The 23,414-nt window shown below is 31.5% G+C and overlaps 2 protein-coding genes and 1 pseudogene across 2 annotated transcripts; 1 reads left to right on the top strand and 2 right to left on the bottom strand.

Moving 5' to 3' along the window:
• Window positions 1-9,775: 9,775 nt before the first annotated feature.
• On the bottom strand, window positions 9,776-12,673 carry LOC11436020 (50S ribosomal protein L33). The gene is made up of 2 exons (XM_003588891.4): window positions 12,504-12,673; window positions 9,776-10,150 (listed from the first exon to the last, which is right to left on the bottom strand). Exon 2 carries the CDS (start codon window positions 10,140-10,142, stop codon window positions 9,969-9,971), a length of 174 nt encoding a protein of 57 aa, XP_003588939.1. The 5' UTR covers window positions 10,143-10,150; window positions 12,504-12,673; the 3' UTR covers window positions 9,776-9,968.
• Window positions 12,674-14,627: 1,954 nt separating this feature from the next.
• LOC120578041 (uncharacterized) lies at window positions 14,628-14,966 on the top strand. The gene has a single exon (XM_039830127.1). The coding sequence runs from the start codon at window positions 14,628-14,630 to the stop codon at window positions 14,964-14,966; it is 339 nt and encodes a 112-aa protein (XP_039686061.1).
• Window positions 14,967-15,709: 743 nt separating this feature from the next.
• On the bottom strand, window positions 15,710-22,143 carry LOC11436018 (F-box/LRR-repeat protein 15-like; annotated as a pseudogene).
• Between the last annotated feature and the right edge of the window lie 1,271 nt (window positions 22,144-23,414).

The following is a 23,414-nucleotide window of genomic DNA, read 5'->3' as shown; positions in this document are numbered from 1 at the left end:
AAAACAATATTCAATATATTTATCGGGACTAAAAACTTATTTAACTCTTGTTGTCTATCGACCATTCGATTAATAATATTCAATTATTTAAAAAAAAAATCATAATATTCAATCTATAGTAAAAACGTGAATATATTTTCAACTTCCTCATTATATGAAGTCGTTATATTTCTCTAAAGAAAAAAATGAAGTCATTATAGAAAAAAATGGCGTTCAAAGGAATAGCAACGATGTTGTAATCATTACAGATTTGGTGGAAAAATAATTTTTTTATTTAAGAGGATATTCCAAGATTGCCCTGCACTTAAATGAATAATTTAAATAGAATTTACCTCCAACAACAAGTTACCAATGTACAACCACCTCCAAAGACAAATTATTTTAATAGGAAAAAAAAAAAAACTTCCTTTTATATAGTCTCCTACCGTAGGAGACCTATTCACGTCTCCTACCTTAAACGGCACCTGTTAGCATGGCTTAGGCTACGGTAGGAGACCTCAATGGGTCTCCTACCGTAGGTGACTACATTTTTTTTTTTTTTTGGTTTCTAAAATGCTTTTTAGCCATTGGATTTGAAAAGAAGTTTTCAATGGCATAGATCTTTAGACATGTTGACCCACTAGTAATGTATATTACTCCCTCCGTCCCATATTAAATGATCTAGTTGACTTCGACAGACGTACCAATGCATATGTTTTATCTTTGATATCTTCAATTTTCTATTAAAAAAAATTATGAAAACTTAATATTTTAAAAATATTCATCGAGACGATTCCAACAACATCTTACATAATATTATTTATCTTTGTGAATTAGTAGAAAAATATGGTCAAAGTATATTAAGTCAATAATGTATATTGTCAACTAGGTCATTTATTGAGGGACGGAGGGAGTATAATGTTTAATTTTTGTCTTTAATAAAGTAATGAGTAAATAGTCAATTTCCCCCCTGAAATTGTAAGTTTCATCAATTACCCCCCTGAAATTAACAAAACTTCAATTACCCCCCTGAAATTTCACAATGTTAGTCAATTTACCCCCTCCGTCAAATTTTTCTGTTAGTGAACATGACGTTTTGCAAATATCCCCCTGAAGTTTTGCACTTATGTGCAAAATGCCCCCCAAACTTAAAAATTTATATTATTTTTTTCTTAAAAACAAACAATTAATAGTTAAATATTAAAGTTAACTATTAATTTTGTAGTTTGGAAAAACCACATACATATATACATCAAATTATTTTTAAAGTTACATGTGATTAATATATTACTGATGACCTGCAACAACAGGTAACTAATACTGGCTTGACCTACAAATGCAAGTTATAAGACCAACACAAGAAAAATACACTACTAATTTAAAATAAAAGAAAACAATTGAATGTTGAAGGTGTACGGTAAGCATTTTGATCTAAGGGTTGGTTGACCTTTATCCTCACATTCATTTTTGTAAAAAAAAAAAAAAAAAAAAAAGAGCATGTCTCCTATGGTAGGAGACCTATTGAGGTCTCCCATCGGAAACGGGGCCCTGTTAGCATAGGCAAACAAAAAGAACACACACATCAGTCATAAGAAGCTACGGTAAATGTTACATTTTTTTTTTTTAAGAGGCTAAAATAAAACTCAACTCTTGTTACATGTTATTTAAATATATTAAGAAGCATACAACAATACGTGGAAGATTCTATCTCGTATTAAATTATAAATCATTTTAACAATTTTATATAAATTAAAAATGTAACTAATTTTGCATGAAAAAAAAATAGCCGTTCATTATTTTACAAAATCATTCTCTGTTTTTTTTATTAAATTTGTCCTTCATTAATGGTGATAATTTTTATAGAGAAATTTAAAAAATTAGAAGAAAATATAGCAATTAATATTAAACAATAGAAAGGAAAAGAAACATTAGTGTATGGTTTTACGACAAAAATTAATTTTGATTTAAAATATTATGTAAAATTGATCTAGATAAAATGATTTATGTTCAAATATATTCATTAGTGTAAAATTTGATCTAGATATATTGCAATAAATTCTACAACTTTAAAATAAATTTTAACCTTCTCAAAAATGAAATCAAACATACGCTGCATTCATATATAAGAGTTAAACAAAATATAATTTTAAATTAAAATATGAAAATTAATTAGATACGAATTGGGGGTCGAAGAAGGGGAAGGAGTCCTCAATCCACTAATCAATATAATTGAAACATGTTAAAATCAACTTTACAAATATAAAATCACTGATAATGTTGGATGTTATTTTTCTTAGGAACCATTTTTATTTTTGGTGGTCGAGGTTTAAACCTCAGATCTTGTATTATCTTTATCAACTGAGCTAAGCTTTCGAAGACGAACCATTAACTGTTTGTAATATTTTTTTTCTAAGCACGACTTCTTGCTTATATTATACTACTAGTATTAGTTTTATTACTTTTGCTGTTTAAAAAAAAACTTTATGAATATAAAATCACTTTTTGATTTCTCCAACTTGAGTCATAAATGTGATGCCTCTCAAATGGTTCGGCACATCTAGGTAGTGCTAGTCCTTCTCTTAGATGCAACCCTAGTTCGTACACAAGTTTGGTTTACCACACAACTTTAATTGATCTTGTTAATACTAGTACCTAGAACCTATAATTAGTTATGTATAGTTGAAATTTGAAACTCTACAAGCCGTCAATATTAACTAAAAAAATAAAAAATAAATTAATTTACATTCTACAATTTTTTTTTATATAGAAATAGAAATATTTACACATGCACACTATCATCTACGATTATAACCAGTTCCGTAACAAATTATTAGTCCTAAAACTTACTAATTGATTAATGACCATATGTAGTATTAGAGTGCTGTATCATGTTTTTACATAAATAAACAGTATTAATAAATAAAATTTAAATTCATAAAATATTTTGACTAAGATAAAAATTTATAATCAAAAAGAGTAAACTTGTGAGAGTGAGTGGGGAAAGATGAGAAAAGAAGAAAAAGAGGGAACAAAATTTACTGCAGGCCACCATGAAGCAATTATCCAAACAGTGACATTTTTTAAAGTTCCAAATAATGACATAGAAACATGAAAAAGGAAGTAATATTGACTTTGTTCGTATTTAGCAGAAGCTAGGACTAGGATTCATTGGTTGAAAGGGAATGGTTTCTTTCCTTCTTTCTCATACTCCTTAACACACAATTTCAAGAAAACATATTTTCTTTACTAATTAAAATTAACATAAACTAACAAAATCAAACGAGTCTCGTCTAAATTTTATAGTATCCACATAAATTTTGATCAATCAATAATAATGTGTTGAAAAATATAATCATAAAGTGTGTTGTTAACATTAAGATTAGAGCAACCATGACTTAGTTGATATAGATAATACATTATTGGATCATGTTAACTTGTGCCCATGTTAAGAAATTCAAAAAGAGTTTTACATTGAAAAATATAATATTTTAAGTTTTTAGAAGTTGATTACATAACTTTTGATACGTATATTTTTATAATGAATACCTTAACATGTGCCTTTAAGAGGGCACAAATTAATATATTTACCTATATTATTATATGTATGGATCAACTTCGAATTCTGAACATCAACTCATTCACTTTAAATAAAAAGTAAATTCTAGCCATATACTGCTTAACCAAACAAAATAAATTAAGATTAGCACTTATTAACACGACCATTAACAAAGTAGAGCACCTAATGTGCTGAAAAACATTATTCATAACAGAAAATATTTAAGTATATAAAGTAGGGTTTTGCTAACCGGTGTTCTAAAAGCAATTGTTAAGAATTTCATTAATAGAAATTTTATCTTAAAAATATAAGACTTTATTTTTTTCTTATCAATGATTATACGATTTTTCGATGCAAACTTATTTATTTTGATACCTTAAAGAGAAATGGTTAACATTTCAGATAAAAGTAGGACCCACAAGACCACAAACTTTAGGTACTCTCTTTTGATTAACTTGCATGCATCAATGAATGACTCAAAAAAGTTACTACTACTACCCTTACTTATTACTCCTCGGGAAGGTGATTTGTGTCCAGTCTCTATTATGATCATGATTCCTATATGGCCCCCACCCTATAATCAAAAGCCTGACAACCACAGCCCTAAACACACATCTTTCTTTGACGCCGTTAACGTTCCTATCAATAATCCAAATAGGTCGTTTTCACGTCTGCATGTATATTTCTCTTTCTTTTAATATTGTTACCCAACGATTTTACCAATCACTATATCACAAATTTCGTTATCCAAACAACACGACAACTTCTTTTTAACCAAACATTTCATTATTATACTTTATTATGACATTTGTGTCTTTTTTTTATCTTTAGTTTTAATTTTGGGATATAATTTGAGAGCTTTCTTAATCTACTACTGTTCCCCATATTAAGTCATGTTCCTTATTTAGGAACAAAACCTCTCCATCATTAGCCCATCTAGTTTCTTTCCCTACATAGTTCCTCGTCATAGCTCGTCTTAACAATAGAAAGTAATTAAAGATAATTTATTCTTTTCACCGTTAAAAAAAAAGGAAAATGCTATTAGTGCCGTTGAGACTTTAGTTAAGATAACATAAATAGAAATAATTTGTTAGAAAAATAGTGAAAAATGTTGAATTTAGCTTTTTAAAAAGTTGAAAAATTATAATTTTTAATGCAAAATTAAAGTATTTTTAATCTCCTTAATCATTGCTTTGAAAATACCGGTTAACAACACCCTAAAAAAAATTATTCTCAAATTATTTTTATTTCTCTCATTTTTACTTATCATTTAATTAATTCTCTTTAATAGATCCATTTAATTAATTCTCTTTAAGAAAATGTTAACAAGTTTTATCTCTTTATTGCCGAAGTTTTGGTCGTGGTTTGTCTAAAGAGACATTAAGTTTGTAGTAATCACATTAGAATGGTTTATTCTATGAAAAATACGAGGTTGGATCCCCTCCTTCTTCCTCGTTTTGTATTTTGTGTCTTTCTCTCTAAATTTTAGAGAGAATATCAACATAAAGAAAAAAATAAAAATAAAATAAGATTAAGAGTGAGAAAATATCAAGAATGAGACATGAAATGGAGAATGAAAAAAGGAGAGGATCAAAGTCCAAAAAATATTAAAGAGTGATCTAAATAATTTTATGTTTTATTTGTTGTTGTTTGAGGTGCTTTAGAGTTTTTCAACAACAAACTGTGTATAACTATTACCATTAATTTATTTATGGCTAGATATGTAAATCGTCCATTCAAGTTCGTGTGTTGTTGGTTTTCGTCCCTTTTTTTTTCTTTCTAAAATAACCCTTGTAAGTAATAAACATTTTGCTTTTGGTCCCTGCTGTCATCATCTGTTACAAAAATGCACATGTGACAAACAACGGCTGAAATGGCGACGTGTTACATGGCAAAAGATGTTTATGTGTTGTTCCTCGATGATGAGTCAGAAAGTTTTATGTGTTGTTCCTCGATGATGAGTCAGAAAGTTAAGGGACCAAAACCAAAAAATAAAATTCACAGAGGGACCAAAACCAAAAAACGAGAAGACAACAAATCCAAAAAATATCCAGGAAATTCTTCATCTTTATATTTCGAATTTAAAAACGAGAGACAATCTTGAACAGAATTTAAAAATCTCAATACATGAATGTTCATTTGTATTTTGAATTGAACAACCCCAAGGCCAAAAAGGAGAAAATATTTTCCCGGATTGCAAAAATTTGAGAACAAACATTTTTTGATAATTATTTTGAAAAAAAAAAACAAAAATTGATACCTTAAAAGAAACAAAGGAATTTAAACATTTAGGTTTCAACCATAGGTGTCATTGAAGATGATGATAGGTGAATGAGAGAGTCGAAGAGTTGTTTTGTTTTGGTTTTTTGTGTTTGACATTCTACTTTGTTGCTTTTGCTTTGGTTCTAGAAGTAATTCTTATTTTACCTCAGAAATTAGGATTCTAGGTGTTGGATTAAAGATGATTTCTTGAATGATTTTATGTATGTTGAGTATTTGAATGATTTTGATGATGAAATTGGGTGTTGTTCTCACTTGTTGTTGATGGTGGTGTAGTGATTAGATGATGGTGATGTTGTTGATGATTGTTGCTTTTGAATATTTTTCTCTAGATTTTTATTAATGTTGATGAAGGTGGTGTTAAAGATGATGAAGAAGAAATAGAAGGAAGAAGATGAAGAATTTCCTGGAATTTTTTTTATTCGTTGTCTTTCTTATTTTTTGGTTTTGGTCCCTTTTCGAATTTTGTTTTTTTGTTTTGTTTTGGTCCCTCTAACTTTCTGACTCAACATCGAGGAACGACACATAAATATCTTTTTCCATGTCACACGTCGCCACGTCAGCCGCTCTTTACCACATGTGAGCTTTTGTAAGAGATGATGGCGGCAAAGACAAAAAAACAAAACGTTTATAACTTACATGAGTTATTTTAGAACAAAAAAAGATATAGAGACAAAAATCAAAAACACGCTAATTTATAAAGATGATTTACGTATTTTAGCCAAAAAATAATAATAAGTGTATCTATAAATTTACAAAGAGTCTTTTAATTATAAATGTGTGAGCTTGTTCCAATTTTTTTTTATAAATGCGTGATTTGCTTTAATTTTTACTATCAACGTAGACCATTTTATAAGAGTGTGTTCAATGACTAGTTTTTGAAATTTAAGAACACACAAGTGTAGCCCATCATGTCTAAAAGAATAAGAGATTAACTTTGTTAACAACCAAATACAAGGCCAAATTCATAATCAAAATTAGTACAACAACAATTTCCAGGGTGGTAACAACCCTAACCATGCAAAACCACAATACCATTATCAACCATACCAACAAAATCATCAGGAAGACCAGACACAAAAAACCAATGATACACTAAAACAATTTATGTAAATGTCCATCAACATCTAGAAAATCATTGAGGTTTCTATCAAAAATTTCAAAGTACAGATCAGACAACTTGCAAGTTGCAACTCAACTTGCTGAAAGTCTAGGGTTTCTATTTTTACAGTGATTGAACTTGGGTTAAGACTCAAGAGAATACGAGAAAACTATGAACTAATTTATTTGTTTAAAATTATTTTAATATGTCTATAGTTTTCATTAGATATATATACCTGCAAACAAACCTATTAGGCTTGATAAACTTTTTTGTAAGTCTAAGTCTAACTTAAAAAATGAACATGCTAACTATATTTCTTTTACCATTCATGTATATGGTATAATAAGTCAAGAAAAATTTAATATCCCTAAAAAATGTTATAAAGTAAAACTATATACTTTAGTAGTCAGTATTACATTCCTTTGTATGTCAAAAATATTATTTTTGTATGTGACACAATTTTATTTTCCTTAAACAGTAGGAGTACAGTACACTATACATAATTTCCTCTCAACTAAATAAAAGAAAAATTAGAGGGATGTGGCCCAAGAATCACATGCAAAGCATTTTTTTAGCTAGAAGGAGGACCTCTCTCAATAACAAGCAGTTGTTCCTAGTCACGTGCCTATTGAATGAATATATTTAAGGCTTTTGGGGTCCCATAACTCTACCTTTCAGCTGCAGATGTATTTTAAAATTAGTATAATAAATTACTTTCCCAGTGTGGAAATGAATCCCAAAAGAATAATATCCTACTTCAGGAGAGTTTGTAGTTTTATGCATTTTTTATGCTAATAATATAAAATAGAATTGTGTTCTCAGCAATTTTAACACTAATAATAAAAATGGTTAAATATGTTTTTAATTTGCACAAAATTACAAGTTTTCAAGTTTAATCTCTACAATTATTTTATTTACTTTTAATCCCTATTTGTATTTTATAGAGACTATTTTGCAAGATTAAAAATGTCTATTTTTGTAAAAAGTTTTTTAAATAGAGATTCTTGCAAATTACAATATTACGGAGGACTAAAACTACCAATAAAATTTTATAGGGACTAAACTTATACATTTGTGATTTTGTAGGATCTAAAAACAAGACAAGAATTACCTTACTCAACAAAATCTTTTTTTAGCTGTACTTTTGTCTGAGTTTTAGAAAAAATTTCCTTCATCTATGACTCTATGTTACCCGGATAAATGTATTTTCCTCGTTTATCTGTAACATTGTATTTCATTTGATGCCTTTTCTACATGCAAAGTAAAAGCATGTAACAACTAATACAAATGTTCTACTTTGTAATTAGTAATTTAATGTTTGCAGTGCAGGCTCATCCTTTCCTTCAATACACCTTTAGGGTAAACTGTATTAATCAACAAGCTAATCCAGTTGCTCATAATTTAACAAGGGCATCTCTAGGAGTTGTCTTATAGTCGATTGTTCGACCGACTCTTTGTATCAAAAGTTCATATGACAATGGGATTGTCTGACAACATGTCTTGTTGATGGAGCAAAAACAACGGCAAGTGTATGCAAATGAAAAGCTTTTGCTTGAGAGAAAATATACCTAGATGAATAAATGGACTTACGCTTGAGAGAAAAATTGTTGGTATATCAAATACGAATAAAAATCCTACATTACATGGAAAAATAAATGTTAATATGTAAATGAGAGGACTTGTATGCCTATTGTCTGAATCTTTTAGATAAACTCACTTAATTGCTCAAATTAAAGTTCAATGTTATGTGATGATATCTTGATAACCCAACTCACCTCATATTGTCTAAAATGTTAGCACAATTGTTGACATAAAAAGGTTTCAATATTTGCTTAACCAAATTTCTTCCTCTAATACTAGCATTGAATTCTCCTAAAGTCTCTATAAGATAGAGCTCCCTACATCTCTTCTCTATAAGATAAGGCAGCCATTTAAAACATGGGTTACTTCAAAAACCACCACAACCAGCCCTCCTAAAGTCCTTTCATTGAACCACTCATCTGTCGAGGTTGAAAATCCATGCAAATTGCTTTAAAATCCCTTCAATCTAACCCCTTTTTTGTGGTGAGACCAACTCACATCAACCCAATACCTTCACATGCATATAGGAGAAAGATCATTGCAAGTGTTCTCCCAAATATTATTGCTCTTTCATTTCAAGCAAAATTGTACTATGGCTAGCACCATCTCTTCATTCATATGACGAAGAGAAGACAGAGATGTGTTGAATTTCTCCCCACTTGTTGCACCTCCTCAAATTTTAATTTAAAAATATACAACATGCATATTAAAATTATATATGGGTGTGTCTAAAAAAAAATAGCCCAATAAAAAACTGGAATCCGTTTTTCCACGAGTAAACATAAGAACAATGGTATTTAATGGCCGAATAAAGCTTCAATATTACAAAACAAAAGCTTTTCAAATAATGAATTGATTGTTATTTCAAAAAAATAAAAATAATAAATTGATTGTGAAATATGCCATATATATGAGTCATAGAAGGTGTACAACATAGCCTGTCTCCCGAGAAGTAACTTGGTTGAGAGAGTTTATCTCTTCAACCTTGAGAAACTCGGTTCGAATCCCAAAACCCAGAGAGGAAGGGGTACAACATCCGGTTTATAATAATTTATTGAAAAGTTATTGATTAAATTTGAATAATTCTATAATTTATTTACAAAGTTTATTGATAATCTAATGACTTGTCCATTCATTATTCAATCTGACACATTATCAAAATAAGGCCAAATTTAGTGGTGGAGAAAATTTCTGAAATTTTAATAATTAGGGATAATTTACAATATTGGTCCAACCGTTTCTAAAAAATTACCCAGAAATAAGATTTCATCAATATATTTCTTGGAAAGTTGGTCCTAGAAATGAATTTAGACGAGTCAAACAAACAGCCCAAATAATACTGCATACTAACAATCAATCTCAACAAACAATTAAAAGATTGGCATTATTCCACCTGTAATATAAAATGTGATAATTGTCTCAAAAAGAAGTACAAGATTGTTACAAGGAAGCAATGAAAGATGCACTATATCACTTCATTTTAGCTTCTGTAAACAGCACATGACGATTAACTCGGGGATCATACTTTCGAAACTCAAGTTTCTCTGTAAACTGTCTTGGTTTCCTCTTAACATAAAAGAATCCAGTTCCCGCAGCAGACACAAGTTTCACGAACATCTGAGCCTTCTTCTTAGCGTTACCCATTTCTTACTCTAGAAGGAAAAAAAGACAAATGAATTATATAAATCAATGTGCATTTTGAGATTACTAATTCAGTTTCTATCATAACTGCGTAAATAAGCTTTGAAAATCACAAATGACAGCTTTCATAGAGTTATTAAAAAGGCTGATAACCCGAGAGTTCAAGTTTAATGAACCACATCTTAAGACTACTTTGTTCTGTCACCTAAAGTCTCAACATTTAAGAATCAAATCACAATGCAAACGAGCTCTGCTGTAGGATTTAAAAACAACTTAAAGGTAAAAAAAGAGCTTAACAATATATAGAAATCATAATCTGTCACACTGTTATATTCATTTTCTACCACAATGGAGCTCCTTACCCAATAAAAAAAAAGGAATTTTTTTCATCAAAGTCGTAAACTTTAAATTCAAACAATCAAAGAGTAAGGTCACAGTACAAAAATTCAGAAATAAAGATTGAATTTAGATGACTAATAAATCAAAATCTTAGCTCAAAAAGTTAACAAGAACACAATAGAAAAAATAACAAAAATCGAAAAAGGGAAGTAAGTTCAGATATCACAACAACACAAATAAGGAAGTTCCCCTCATATACACTATCTTCAGCTTATCACACAATTCCCATTAATAAATACTGAAACCAAATAAAGCACAATATCAACAACAACAGGATAGAAAAGGAAGCAAGTTCAGACATCACAAAAACATAAGTTCTGTTAGCAAATTCACCTCAGCTATTAATTCCAAGGAGTATCAAGGTTTTCTGAGTACAAAGCTTTTGAAACAAAAATGAAAATAAAAGTAACACAAACTTATTTAGTGAGTTATACAAGTTCATACTATATGACTTCGTGTAAACAAAGTCTGCCATTGAAAAGTCTAATTGTTTCAATACACAATTTGCACCATGTTTACTTATCGAAAAGAACTATCCATTTGCTCAACATTTCTAGTTCTAGTGTATATCAAGGTATTTGTAGTTTGTACACAATTTACCAAGGAAGTTCTAATTATTACAAACTTGTGTAAAGGTATAAAATGTTATAAACTTGGGTATTACTCTCCACATTAAAAGGTAATAAAAGAAATTGTGGGTTTAATTAGAAAACTGACTGATAACTAATGGCAGGGAGAAACTGGAATTGGTTTATGAGGCTGCAGCTCTCATATTTATAATATGGCAAGAAGTATTTTGTAGATAGACCCTCTGAACTAGGCATGGCAACAGGGCAGGGATGGTTTTTGCCTTCCCCGTCCCCGAACCCGAGTCTCTGATCATTCCTTGTAACCCTCCGGATCCCTGACGGGGGTTCAGGTATCCCTGCCCCGCCCCATCCCCGCAAAACAGTAGTTTGTAAAAACAATAGACCCCTGCCCCAATTGTCCCAAACCCACCCCTAGCATTAAAAGTAACAGAAATCCTTTCTTTCTTCACTATTTCATCAACCACATGTTTGATTTAAATTTTGAAGGGGTCAAAATTGATTTAAAGGTTGTAGAATTAATTTTATCATGTTTGAATGATTTAGGATCTGTTTGGATAAACAACTTATTTGCAGCTTATGTATAAGCTATTTCAATAGCAAAAGATAAAATAAAGTTAAATTAATTTCTTACGAGCTATAAGCTGATTTTACAAGCTAGCTAGGAGAACTTATGAAAATAAGTTAAAAACAGCTTATGAACAATGTCATAAGATGTTTTCATAAGTTCTTCCAAACAGCCTTACAAAACTTATACCAATAGTAAAGCTCAAATAAGTCAATCCAAACAGACCCTTAAGGGAGAATTGATTCTACTTAAAAGCTAGAATTTGTAGCTTTTGGCTTCTACAATTGATTTTAGCCTTAAATTTATTATTAAATCCACTTTTACATAAATACATCCAAACATAAAACATTTTACATTGAACTCACCTTTATCTAAAATCATTTTACAAAACCAATTCATTCAAAATCAAATTTAAGTCACCGCAGAACCAAACACACACTAAGAAAGAATTTCAAGGGATTTTAACACAAAAGAAAAATGAGACAACCCATTACAAATTTCAAATACCCAGAATGCTTAACATAACAAAATAAACAAACCTACAAATAAAAATAATCACTTTTATATAAGAAACCCCAGGAATTTTGCTCTGAACTAAACTATACGGAAAATTGAAAATGTAAATTCGAATAGAGTACCAAGATGCAAAAAGGTTACTAATTTTTTCTTAAATTAATAAATTTGAGAAGTAATAAACAAGTAATTTGACACAAATCTTACTACAAAAGCATAATAACAAAGAAACTCAAAAAAAAAACAATGATTAGGTATAAAACGAAAAGGTAGAAGAAAGAGTTCAGATTCTCATACCTTTATCGAAGCAGAGGGAGAGAGTGGGAACAAGGGGCCGTTCGCGTGAGAGAGAAGAATTGATCTGAAGTGTGAGAAAGAAGAGAGAAGACACTAGGGTTTAAGGATTCGGACCGGTTATGTTTTCGGTCAAGGATTCGACCGGTTCGGTTTTTGGTAAAAGAATCTAATCCAACCAAATCTAATTTTTAGCGTTCTTAGAAGTGAAACCAAATGATTAGCTCAGTTGTTAAGGACAATGTATAATATATATAAGATCCGGAGTTCGAACTCCGACTACCGGAAAAAAGAAGTGAAACCAAATCAAACTTATATGATGATATTTGATTTGATTATGTTGATTTGTTGATTAGTTCGTCTAAAAATCAAACTAAATTGATAATCTTTGGTTTGATCATGTTGATTGGTTCGTCTAAAAATGTTGCTTGTTGTATTGGTGTGAGGGTATTAGTAATATGATGGCTCTTAGAAAATCAAAGTGAGTTTACTAACTTAATAAACGTATTGATTCATCAATTCATGAGATTTCAAAATTGAAAATAAAGAGCCGAACCAATCATGTTATGTTTCCTATGATCCAACTTTTGAACCGAACCATAAAGGGTCGCAAGATTTTTTTATTTGATTTTTTGATTCTATCGGTTTTGTGTGAACTACTTATACTCGTAACTAGGACATGTTCAAGTTAGGCGCCAATGTCTTCATTATATGCCTAGTCTTTGTATTTTGAAATTGGAGAAAATCTGAATCGAAACTCAATCAAGACAAAGTTTCTCCGTCAATATCAGAGTGGGTTTGGACAAGTAACTGTGTGTATGTGTTATGTTGTCATGTTTTATTAAAACTATACCCATTGCTTCAAAAAAAAAGAGTACAACTATACCCCAAAGATGATTTATCTTCATTGAATTCCCTTTGATTAAGTTACAATTCTTATTCCTAATAATTATGTTTCGTTAATTATTTTTAATCAAACACTTTTTAAATAGACTAAATAATATAAGATTTTTTTCACATAAACATAAAATTTATTCAAAATATAAAATAAAGATAGTTCGATTAAAATGAGTTAGGATCCTCTCTATTTATAAAAATAAACGGAGATTGTCATCTAAAAAGAAAAGGATAAACACAAAATATGGCACATGTCCCACCATCATTAATTATTTTCCAAAGGGAAGAAATGGAAGAGATACAAATGGATTGTGGGTCCCACCATCATTAATTATTTTTAAATTTAATTGTGTCCTTATCTTTTTCAAATGGAAGAAATGGAAGAGATACAAAATGGGGAGGATCTTGACTCGATTAAAATGATCATATGTTGGGACATTCCCCAACAATATTTTGGGGTCAAAATTTGTGATTAAAAAAGCCAAGATGAATATGGTATAAGGTCAAAATATATGATTTTGTTCTTCTATTAGTAAGCTTAGTAAACATGTTAGCTGAACGGTTTATTGGATTTCAAAATTGAAAATCAATCTTAAAAAAAAATGCTGAAGTTCAAAGGCTTTGGGCGGTACAAAAGATTTGAAGGTTTTTTTTAATAATATAAGATCTTGATTAACTTAGTTATTGTTACTAATTAAATAAACCCTACACTTCAAACTTTGCAAAACAAAAAAATACACAAGACTTCTATTCCAATGGAAAAGGAGAAACACATTGAATAAACTTCTTTACCAAGTAATTAGACACACTATAAATTTGTCACGTCGTGGAAGTTCAGTTCCTTCCGTATGACTCAACCCTATCGAAATTGTGATAATATGGAGTCTCTTTGTTTTTCTACGAGCTTGTTTGCTCCTGCTTAAATTAATCATTGTCAGCTGATAATTCTAAGTTTTCATATGACTGTTTTATAATTTTTTTTCCCAAGCTTACACCCTCTTTCTTTCAAAAAAAGAAAAAGGTTAAAAAAATTGCGCACATTGATGTATTTCTTTTGAATGAGAATCCGATGCTCTTTAGTGCTTACTTTGAAAAAGCAATATTCCACTTACCATATCAATATTTTTGTGTTGCAATTTCATCATATCATATAAACATATATACATTTTAATTAGCAACACAAAAAATTTCCCCGAACATAATTTTTTATCATCTAAATCAATCTTTTGAATGGAACTTGAAGCTAATAGGAGGGGAAGCAAATTTTCTTCATTTGAGAGAGTAGCAGCCATAAGCTTGGTAGTTCTAGCTGTGGCTTCTCCTCTATACATAGATCACAGATCAGAGAGTGAATTGGAAGATGATGAACAACCTATTAGTGTTACTTTATGGTTACCAATGTTGCTTTTTGTATTGGTTTTAGTCATATCTTTATCAGCTTTTTTAGATAAGAGCTTCACAAGGTTTGATCGTAATTGGATTCATAGAGTTGGTGGTTCTTCTGGTGGTATTGTTTTCATTCTTATTCTTCTCTTTCTTGTTTTGAAGTGTAAAGCATCTCTGTTGTAATGTAAGAACCTTGCATGCATGCTCAAGGAAGGTTTATGATAAAACTAAGTGTTGAATCTTGAACTTAAGATGAATTTATGTTTTAAGCTAATTATTGTCTGCGCTCAAAGTACAATGTATTTAAGTTAATAAACTTGATATTTTCATGGTAGAAATATTAGCTAAATCTATTAAGAACAATTATCTTTTACAATCTCAAGTGAACTAAAACTATTGTCATGATTTAATTTTCTTGTGATTGCAATAAAACAGAAGCAATATAACTGAGAAAATCAGCGCATAAAAAATTATACTGCAAAAAGAACCAAATTTGGCTAAAAGATGAGAGATATATCTTATTTTTAACCTAGAGACTCCTTGTATAATCCAATGCGTCCACTTAAAATCAAGATATAATTGATAGTGTAGGTTTGGAAAATCAATAAATTCATGCACACTTTATGGCAAATCAACAAGTTTGGAAAAATCTAACCCGCAAGGGTTGGTTTGATGGTGTAGGTTTGAGACTGGCAGATCGAATGTTGATTCAAATAAGTTCATGCACACTGATTCCATTTGATCTCGTGCATATATGAAAATTTCATCAAAATATAATTGTAAATATGCATTCATGTTAAAGAAACAGGCAATATCAAACTATAAATGTAAATACCCGCATCCATCGTAAAATGTAAGATCAAACAGGCACCTATTCTTCAGACCAGTTCAGAATAAAATATGCAGCAACAAATTGAAATGTAAAATTTACAACAAGGATAACTTATTGTTACAATGCATGAAGATAACCTCATTTCTATATGCCAAACAAACACAAAAATACAAAAGTTAAAAATCTACAATACATTAGAAATAACTCGATTTAATGTCAGGCATGCGTTCTCTCCAAGTGAACAAACACCACGAAACTTAAAATATCCTAAATCATGCCGATGAAGTTGACAAGCTGCTATATTTACGCTTCAAACTAGAGCATGCTGCATGGAATCTTCCCATGCTTGTTGAGCTTATCTACAAAGCACCATAGAATATCACAAATGATTGAAGAACATGATAAAAACAAACATTCAAGCAACCATGCATTGCATCATGCAAGATAAAGTTTCATTTTAACTGAAATCAACATTTCAAAAAATTTATGTATTTGCTCTCACCTTAGGACAAAAGCGAACATCAAGAGTCTTCAACATATATAGCAGCTTCAACAGCTTCCTCGTCAATATTGCAAGCCTAAAATATTCAAATTGTCTCAACTTGAGCACGCAAATAACTATAACAATGAATTAATGAATGGGTTGCAAGAATGACTAAATTTAAGTCATACAATTGAACAATATTCCTCAAATGATGAATATCAAATGTCAGATTTATTTCAAGTAAAGGACAGAGGTCAACTCCATACCCTAACAGTTTTTAAGGAAAATGTATGCCGCCCATTCTTGAAAGGAGTCGCATAACCCAAGACGAAAGAATAATAATTTTCTAAAACAATAATGATAGTCAATGACAATTGTAAATTGTAATGCAGTAAAAACATTTCCAGCGATACAATCTTAACACATTCTTTCCAACACCCACATACAGGTTGAGTCTTAACACATTCTAGCAATACAATCTTAACACATTCTTTACACACTTGTTGAGTCTCAATCTCTATTGGGTTGGAACTGGGAACCATTTCCTACGTGGTAGGACTCATGAATTTCACTCAATAACAAAGAGCGTACAAAAGAATGCGTCTGATAGTGTGTTGCTAGAATTTTTCATGCAGAAAATATGAAAAAACATATTACCACAATAAATTTTAAAGTATATCCAGAACAATAATCATGATGTGCATGAATAAGTTTAGATTGGTAGATAAGAATAATAACCTGAAGGAATAGATTGGTTAATCTCGGACACTCTAGCTTCAGAACTTCCAATGAGAAACAGTTGCTGAAGAGATAAGTCAAAACATTACGATCTGTTATGAGGACAGAAACCAATCCACATTCATTTGAGAGGCAAACAATACCTTAGATTAAGCCATCATAGATTGAGACAGGCTACATCAACCTCCTTCAAATTAGATGACCGAGAAAGGTTTAAAAACAATAAATGGGAACAGTGTGCTGTTGATGGAATGAAAACCTTCCTAATATTTTGACAACCCACGCAGTTGAGGTTCTGAAGTAATCGGGTGGGTCACTCACTTGACACATGGTTGTTTTCGTAGGAACTTGCGATGGATAGGATGCTTATGCCAGGTAACTCAGGAAAAGTTCCTCGACTTTGCCCCCAGTTTAAATCATGCATGTTCACACAGCCATTCAAATTCACATGTGCAAGGTGACTGCAGCAAGAAAGAAGCTCTTCTATGGCTTGCTGACACAAAGTTCCATAAGACAAGTCCAACTCCTGAAGAGTTGGTAAAACACCCCCCTTGTAAAGAGGTTCAAGCGATGAGTCGATGAGATATTTGCATGCCTGCAACTTTAAAACCTTCAAGAAACAAGAATGTCACCGTCAGAAAAAGGCAAAGAAAATAATTATACAAATGTTATACATCATTCCATAACCTGTGGACCAAGGAATGAGTAACTCATTAAACAAAATAATGTTAGGAGTTTTGCCCACTTTTTCCTCTCTCTTTTCAGTCCCCTTCTATCTCCATTTTCCAGCCAATTTCTGCGTCTTCATTGTTGCAGAAGCAGGAAACGATGAAAAATGAAATAAATGTTTTTTTTTTTAAATCCAAAAACATTAATAATATAAGTATTTAAACACGAGATAGACACAAATAAGCTCTTCTGAACAACTTCTGTGTGTATGGTAGTATAACATCACAACTTCGCTAGGTTTATCAAACTAAATAACCACCACTTCTGGAGATTTGTTTTGAGGATGGGAGGAGCGGTTCTTCACTACTATTATACTATTTGTAATTTGCAAGACAGTAAAAAATATGTAAACTAAAATATAATGTTTTTTACCTTTAGTTGTTTACAAGAGTCAAAAACAGGCTGCAGAGTCACCAAGAAAGTGTATGATAAATCAAGCAGGGTTAAATTTGGGAGCCAATACAAGGAGCAGGGTCCATCTAACCCAATCGATGGGCATGACATTAATATTAATGACTCAATTAGTCGACAGGCACGGGTTGTTGCAGACAAGCAGTCATCATTGAGTTGACTATAATTCAAAACAACAAACATCAGTCCATACTCCATACGCAAGCAGGATAGCCAAGAAACTAGCAAATAAAGCATCACCTGCAAAAGGAAGCATCCAGAGATGTCAAGAGAGGACAATTAAGGGATGCTTCAGACAGTCCGTCACATCCTTTCAACTCAATGGAGACCATTAACGTTGCTTCAATGCGGAGTATGTTTAATTTTGGGCATATTCCTAAATTGAGAGATCGAAGAGCAAGCTGAGAAGTAGATGAAAAAAGGGAGTTGCTTAGCTTTCAGATCGAGATTCAAATCATGAATCGGAAGACCTATTTTCCGAATATTATCCAAATATTTACTACGATTCATGATTTATTCAAAATCAAGATATGACTTCAAGGTATCTTAATACACTGATAATAACTGTGGTCCCAATTACAAAGCCTTAACATAACAGCAACCTCTTGGACTGCAAATGTATAAAACTATTACTTAAACCATGCAGATAGCTAAATAAATACAAGCAAAAGATGTTATACTATTATTCTGTAGTTCTTATTTCACATAGTTCAACACATGATCAACTCAAAAGGAAAGAAGAAATAAAAAATTACAGCTGATAAAAATCGAAGTGCACAAAAAAGGCAAGAAATAAAAAAACTCATCTCACAAAAATCAAGTATAAATTGTATAATAAATCAATGTCACTTACAGGGCAAAATGATGCATATTCCAAATGATCACAGCTGTCCAAAATGACCTTCTCAAGATTAGGGCAGGTTAGCTCAAGAGTAGTGATTGCTCGACAACCGCCTAGAGAAAGACTGATTATCGAGGTGCTGATGAAGCGAACTGAAGTCAGGCTCTACATGCAGCGAACAACAAGCAGGCTAAAGAATGTTAACATCCATACAAGTATAGATCATTTGACCAACAAAATCCCAGGAATGAAAAGAAACCTAATCTCTCACAGATACAACAGCCAGAAAAGTTGAGACATTATCCCAAGGATCATCTACCGCTAAACACTGATAGTAACAACTAATAATGATTCATGCAATTATTTCAACTAAAGTCACAAATTTCAGTAGTTCTTTAAACTGATTTTGTGAGAATACCAAGAATACCCTTTCATAAACTTCATCAATATGACATACAAAAAAAGTACATCAGTATTATAAAAATCACAAGCAAAACTTCAATCAATAAGTTATGGTACAGCTGGATTAGTTGATTATATAAAAAACAATTAGAATTGTGTAAAAGGGATCAAGAGTAGGAAAACACTTATTTGAATTGTCAGAATATACTACTATACTAACATAGCTCATGAATAATCAAATTTTGGAAAATAAATCCAGAAATTCAAAAGAAATATTTGTTCATGTACCTCACAATAATCCAGAACTAGTGATTTCAACATAGGACATCCTCCACCATCACCAAAAACATCACATATAGAATTTGTCAAAGATTCACACTCAGAGAGATCCACTTCTTGGAAAGATTGGCATTGCAATGCTAATGAAGTTAAGCTATCCTGCTTTTGCAGTGCTAATGTCTGCATATACTCTAGAATATATGAGAATGGGGAATGAAACAAGACATAAGTATAAGTGTATAACACATACTTGAAGTGAATTTGAAGTGATATTGATCCGGTGAAGTACAGAGCAGTCAGACACTTGTATAGAAGAAAGCGATATAGCCCTCAAGTTCAAATCTGCTAATCTGCAAAGGAAACCATTCAAAAAAATAAATTAGGCGCAACAATAGAAAAAAGGATTTGGTATTGACTTAAACAGAAAGTGAAAAGCAATAGAGAGAGACGGATCAATAATAGAATTATAGTGCTTTTCTGGGGAGAGAGAAAATGAAGCAGAAACATACTTGCGACAGTACGCCAATCTAATATTCTTCAAATGTGGAAGATCCAACGACGCTCAAGTCAATAGACTGCAACTGCGGAGTTACAAAACCTGCATTGGCGGGGTGGTTAAATGTATTAATCGTAATACTCATGAATTCAGACATGTCATTAATATCAATATCTGGGACAGATAAAATACCTCCAACATAGAGCTATGAGCTATAGCAGCCATTGATGCAGAAGTGATGCCCTCGCAGCTATGAAGCCTTAGAATTGTCAACATTGTCATCCGAACCGACTTAAAAGAGAAAAGCCATATACTTTAGTTCAAAATACAAGCTTACATATGCAAAAAAGCGAGTATACAATTTGAAGCACACCTCCAAAGATATGCTTGGGCAGTATGATGAATCAAGAAAACCAAGATTAGGACAATGCTGCGCTATTTCACGCAGGGTTTCATCGCTGACACAAGAACAGTTACGCATGTCCAGCTTCACCAGTTGAGGGCATGAAGTTGCAACAGCACGAATAACAGCATCAGGAAGTTTGTTGCAAGAACCAATATCAAGTTCATGTAGAAGAGGGCAATCAAGTACAACCTGTGCCATGTTACTGCTCTTCAAAGACATAGTTTTAAGTTGTGGGCACCTGAAAAATGAATAAACCATCACTTTTTATTTTATCATCGGAGGTGTCAGTCAAACTTTGAGGCATATTCACCTGACTTGTATTCGCGTCCCACGACATTTTATTAATTCAAGATGACACAATCTCTCATGAACAACAGATATCTCCGGAATACTATTTCCAAGTGTAGAATCATCGATATACAATTCTCTCAACATGGAACAATCAGGTAGAACAACAAAAAAAGCATCCCCTATTTGTCCTCTTCCTAATGTTAAAACCTCGAGCTTCCTGAAAATAATGAAACAAATCAGCCAGAATCCAACATGACTTGATTCAGTGCAATGTCACACAAAATACCTACCTTAGCAAAGACATTGCCTTCATGACCAGCAAATCAATAGTAGGTCCTGATATGCTCAATGATGTAGCATTCGGATAACGCCTACACATGCTCACAACTGTGATTATACATAAAACTTTAAATAAGCACATTTATAAAACTAAAAACTTTTATAAAGAATACAACATATACTCAAGCTCACATTGTTCTTCAGATATGTTCCGATTTTCAAAATTCAAATTCATCCAGAAATCTTCATGAGTACTAACGGTTCGCCACTGCTTAGAAACTCTAGCAGCTCTGCAGAGATTGGTCTGATCCAGATACGAGAAAACCTAAATTTCACAAGTACAGAAATTTAAAGTTATAGAAAAATCTTAGAAAAAAAAAGACTTTGATATCAAAACACACTAAATTCATTTAAAAAAAAAAAACATGTAAATGTCACAAAGAAGGATTGTTTCATCATCTCTTACTATATGTAATGCCATTTGGGCTGCTTCATAAATCACCATTATCTTAGGCGCTATCTTAGTTTGATTGAACCTACACTGCTATGTGCCTATGTCGAGGTCAAAAACTCACATCAACCCATGTACGAACCTTTGCATGCATATAGGAGAAAAATTATTGCTTTGCAAGTGTTCTCCCAAATATTATTGCTCTTTCCTTCCATATACACACTGTGTAGCTTCGAGCAAAATTATACTCCCTCTTCTCATGTTCTTCTTTTAACTTTAAATGGGTCCGGCAAATGATCGATGAGATTGAACCCCGATATGTCGGTTCATGGACTAGATACCGAATCAAACATTTTCGTATTAAATGGGGTCGGCTTATGTTACCATGTTTAATCATAAACCATATTTCGGTTCAACTCATTAATTTCAAGCACCCATATTGAATTTGATGAATTATATTTGCTTCTATTTCTCCATCGTTTTATATTATGGACCCATGATATTTAAATTGTGTAATTTGTGAAATGATATAATCTCCAATTTTTACCTCTAAAACAGAAGTTGTGTGTTTTTAAAGCTTATCTCCAACCTCCTTCAATGCTCCAAGTAGAACTGCATCATTTTCAAAAAACATACATCTCGATCCTAGCTCGTGTTCTATAAGTACATCCAAAACTAAGGTAAAAAGATATGGACTAAGGTTGATCCTTGATGCAATCATATTGTTACGGGAAAATCGTTGGTGACCTCATCGTGCGTCCTCACACTAGTTGAAGCCTCCTAGTAGATGTCCTTGATAGCTCAAATATAAGTAATCCTTACTCCTTTCTTCTCTAGGGCTTTCCATACAATATATCATACGCATTCTTTAAATCAATGAAAACATAGAGCAAGTCTTTTTTGCTCATCTCATATAGCTCCATCACGCGTTAAGTAAGTCGATACCAAGTTCTAAAAATACATGGAAATAGAGATGTGTTGAATTTTTCCTCACTTGCTGCGTCGTCTCCTCATATTTTATTTAAAGATATAGAATGTAAATGTTAAAATGAAATTTTAGATAATATAGTAAAATATTGTATTTTTGGTCTCTTATGTTTATTTTAGATTTTATTTTGGTCGTTTGTGTTTTAAATTTTTCCTGACTTATGTTTTAAATATTTTAAGTTGGTCCAAAACATTAACAATATTGAGGTAAGTTCGTCCCTTTCGTGAGTTGGTCGTTTGAAAGGGACACTTGGCCAATGAAATACAGACGTGAATGCGAGCTTAAAAATTACAAATTAAAAAAATAGAAACAAAATGCCACTAATATAAGTTGGTGCAATTAGGGTTCATCTGCATCTACCTCAAATCCATATTCATCCCTAATTCCATCTTCATCTTTCCCGTGTAATAAAATTTATTGGGATTTACATTGAAAAAAATGTGTTATTGAAAAATATGGAATGCAAGTAAATCATCCATTTGTGTGTTTTGTGTTGAGAGGAATGGAAAGGATTTAGCTGGGTTGTGTGATAGAATAAGAATTTGTGTGATGTGGTAGAATCTATAGTGTAAAAGGGTGGTTTGAATGAGTATCTTCCATGGATTTCAATTTCATGTAAAGATCAATAAATGTAATGGATTTCAATTTCTTTTAACTCTTTGAATATAGTATGTTGATGTCGATTTATATGCATGACCATGCTGTTTGAATCAACATAGTGCATGTCTTTGTTGAGTTGTTCACGATCGTGCAGCTTGAGAAATCAATTTATCATGTATATACACAGAAGCAAAACAATGCATTTTGCGAACCATATTCATGCAAGTGTGGGGTGAAGTTGTTTTAAACGTTTCAATAAATAAATGGTTTAAAAAGGATATTATTTGGAGTTGAAGAAAAGTTTCTCAACATTTGGACACCACTATTATTAAGCAACTTGTTTCCCACGAGATTTTAACAACACATAACATAAAAAAAAAATTTAAAAAAAATTGACGTATTAA

This window comes from Medicago truncatula, chromosome 1 (genome assembly GCF_003473485.1).
Source record: "Medicago truncatula cultivar Jemalong A17 chromosome 1, MtrunA17r5.0-ANR, whole genome shotgun sequence".
Taxonomy (NCBI): domain Eukaryota; kingdom Viridiplantae; phylum Streptophyta; class Magnoliopsida; order Fabales; family Fabaceae; genus Medicago; species Medicago truncatula.
The sequence above is the reverse complement of the archived record's forward strand: the minus strand, read 5'-3'. Positions and strand labels throughout refer to the sequence as shown.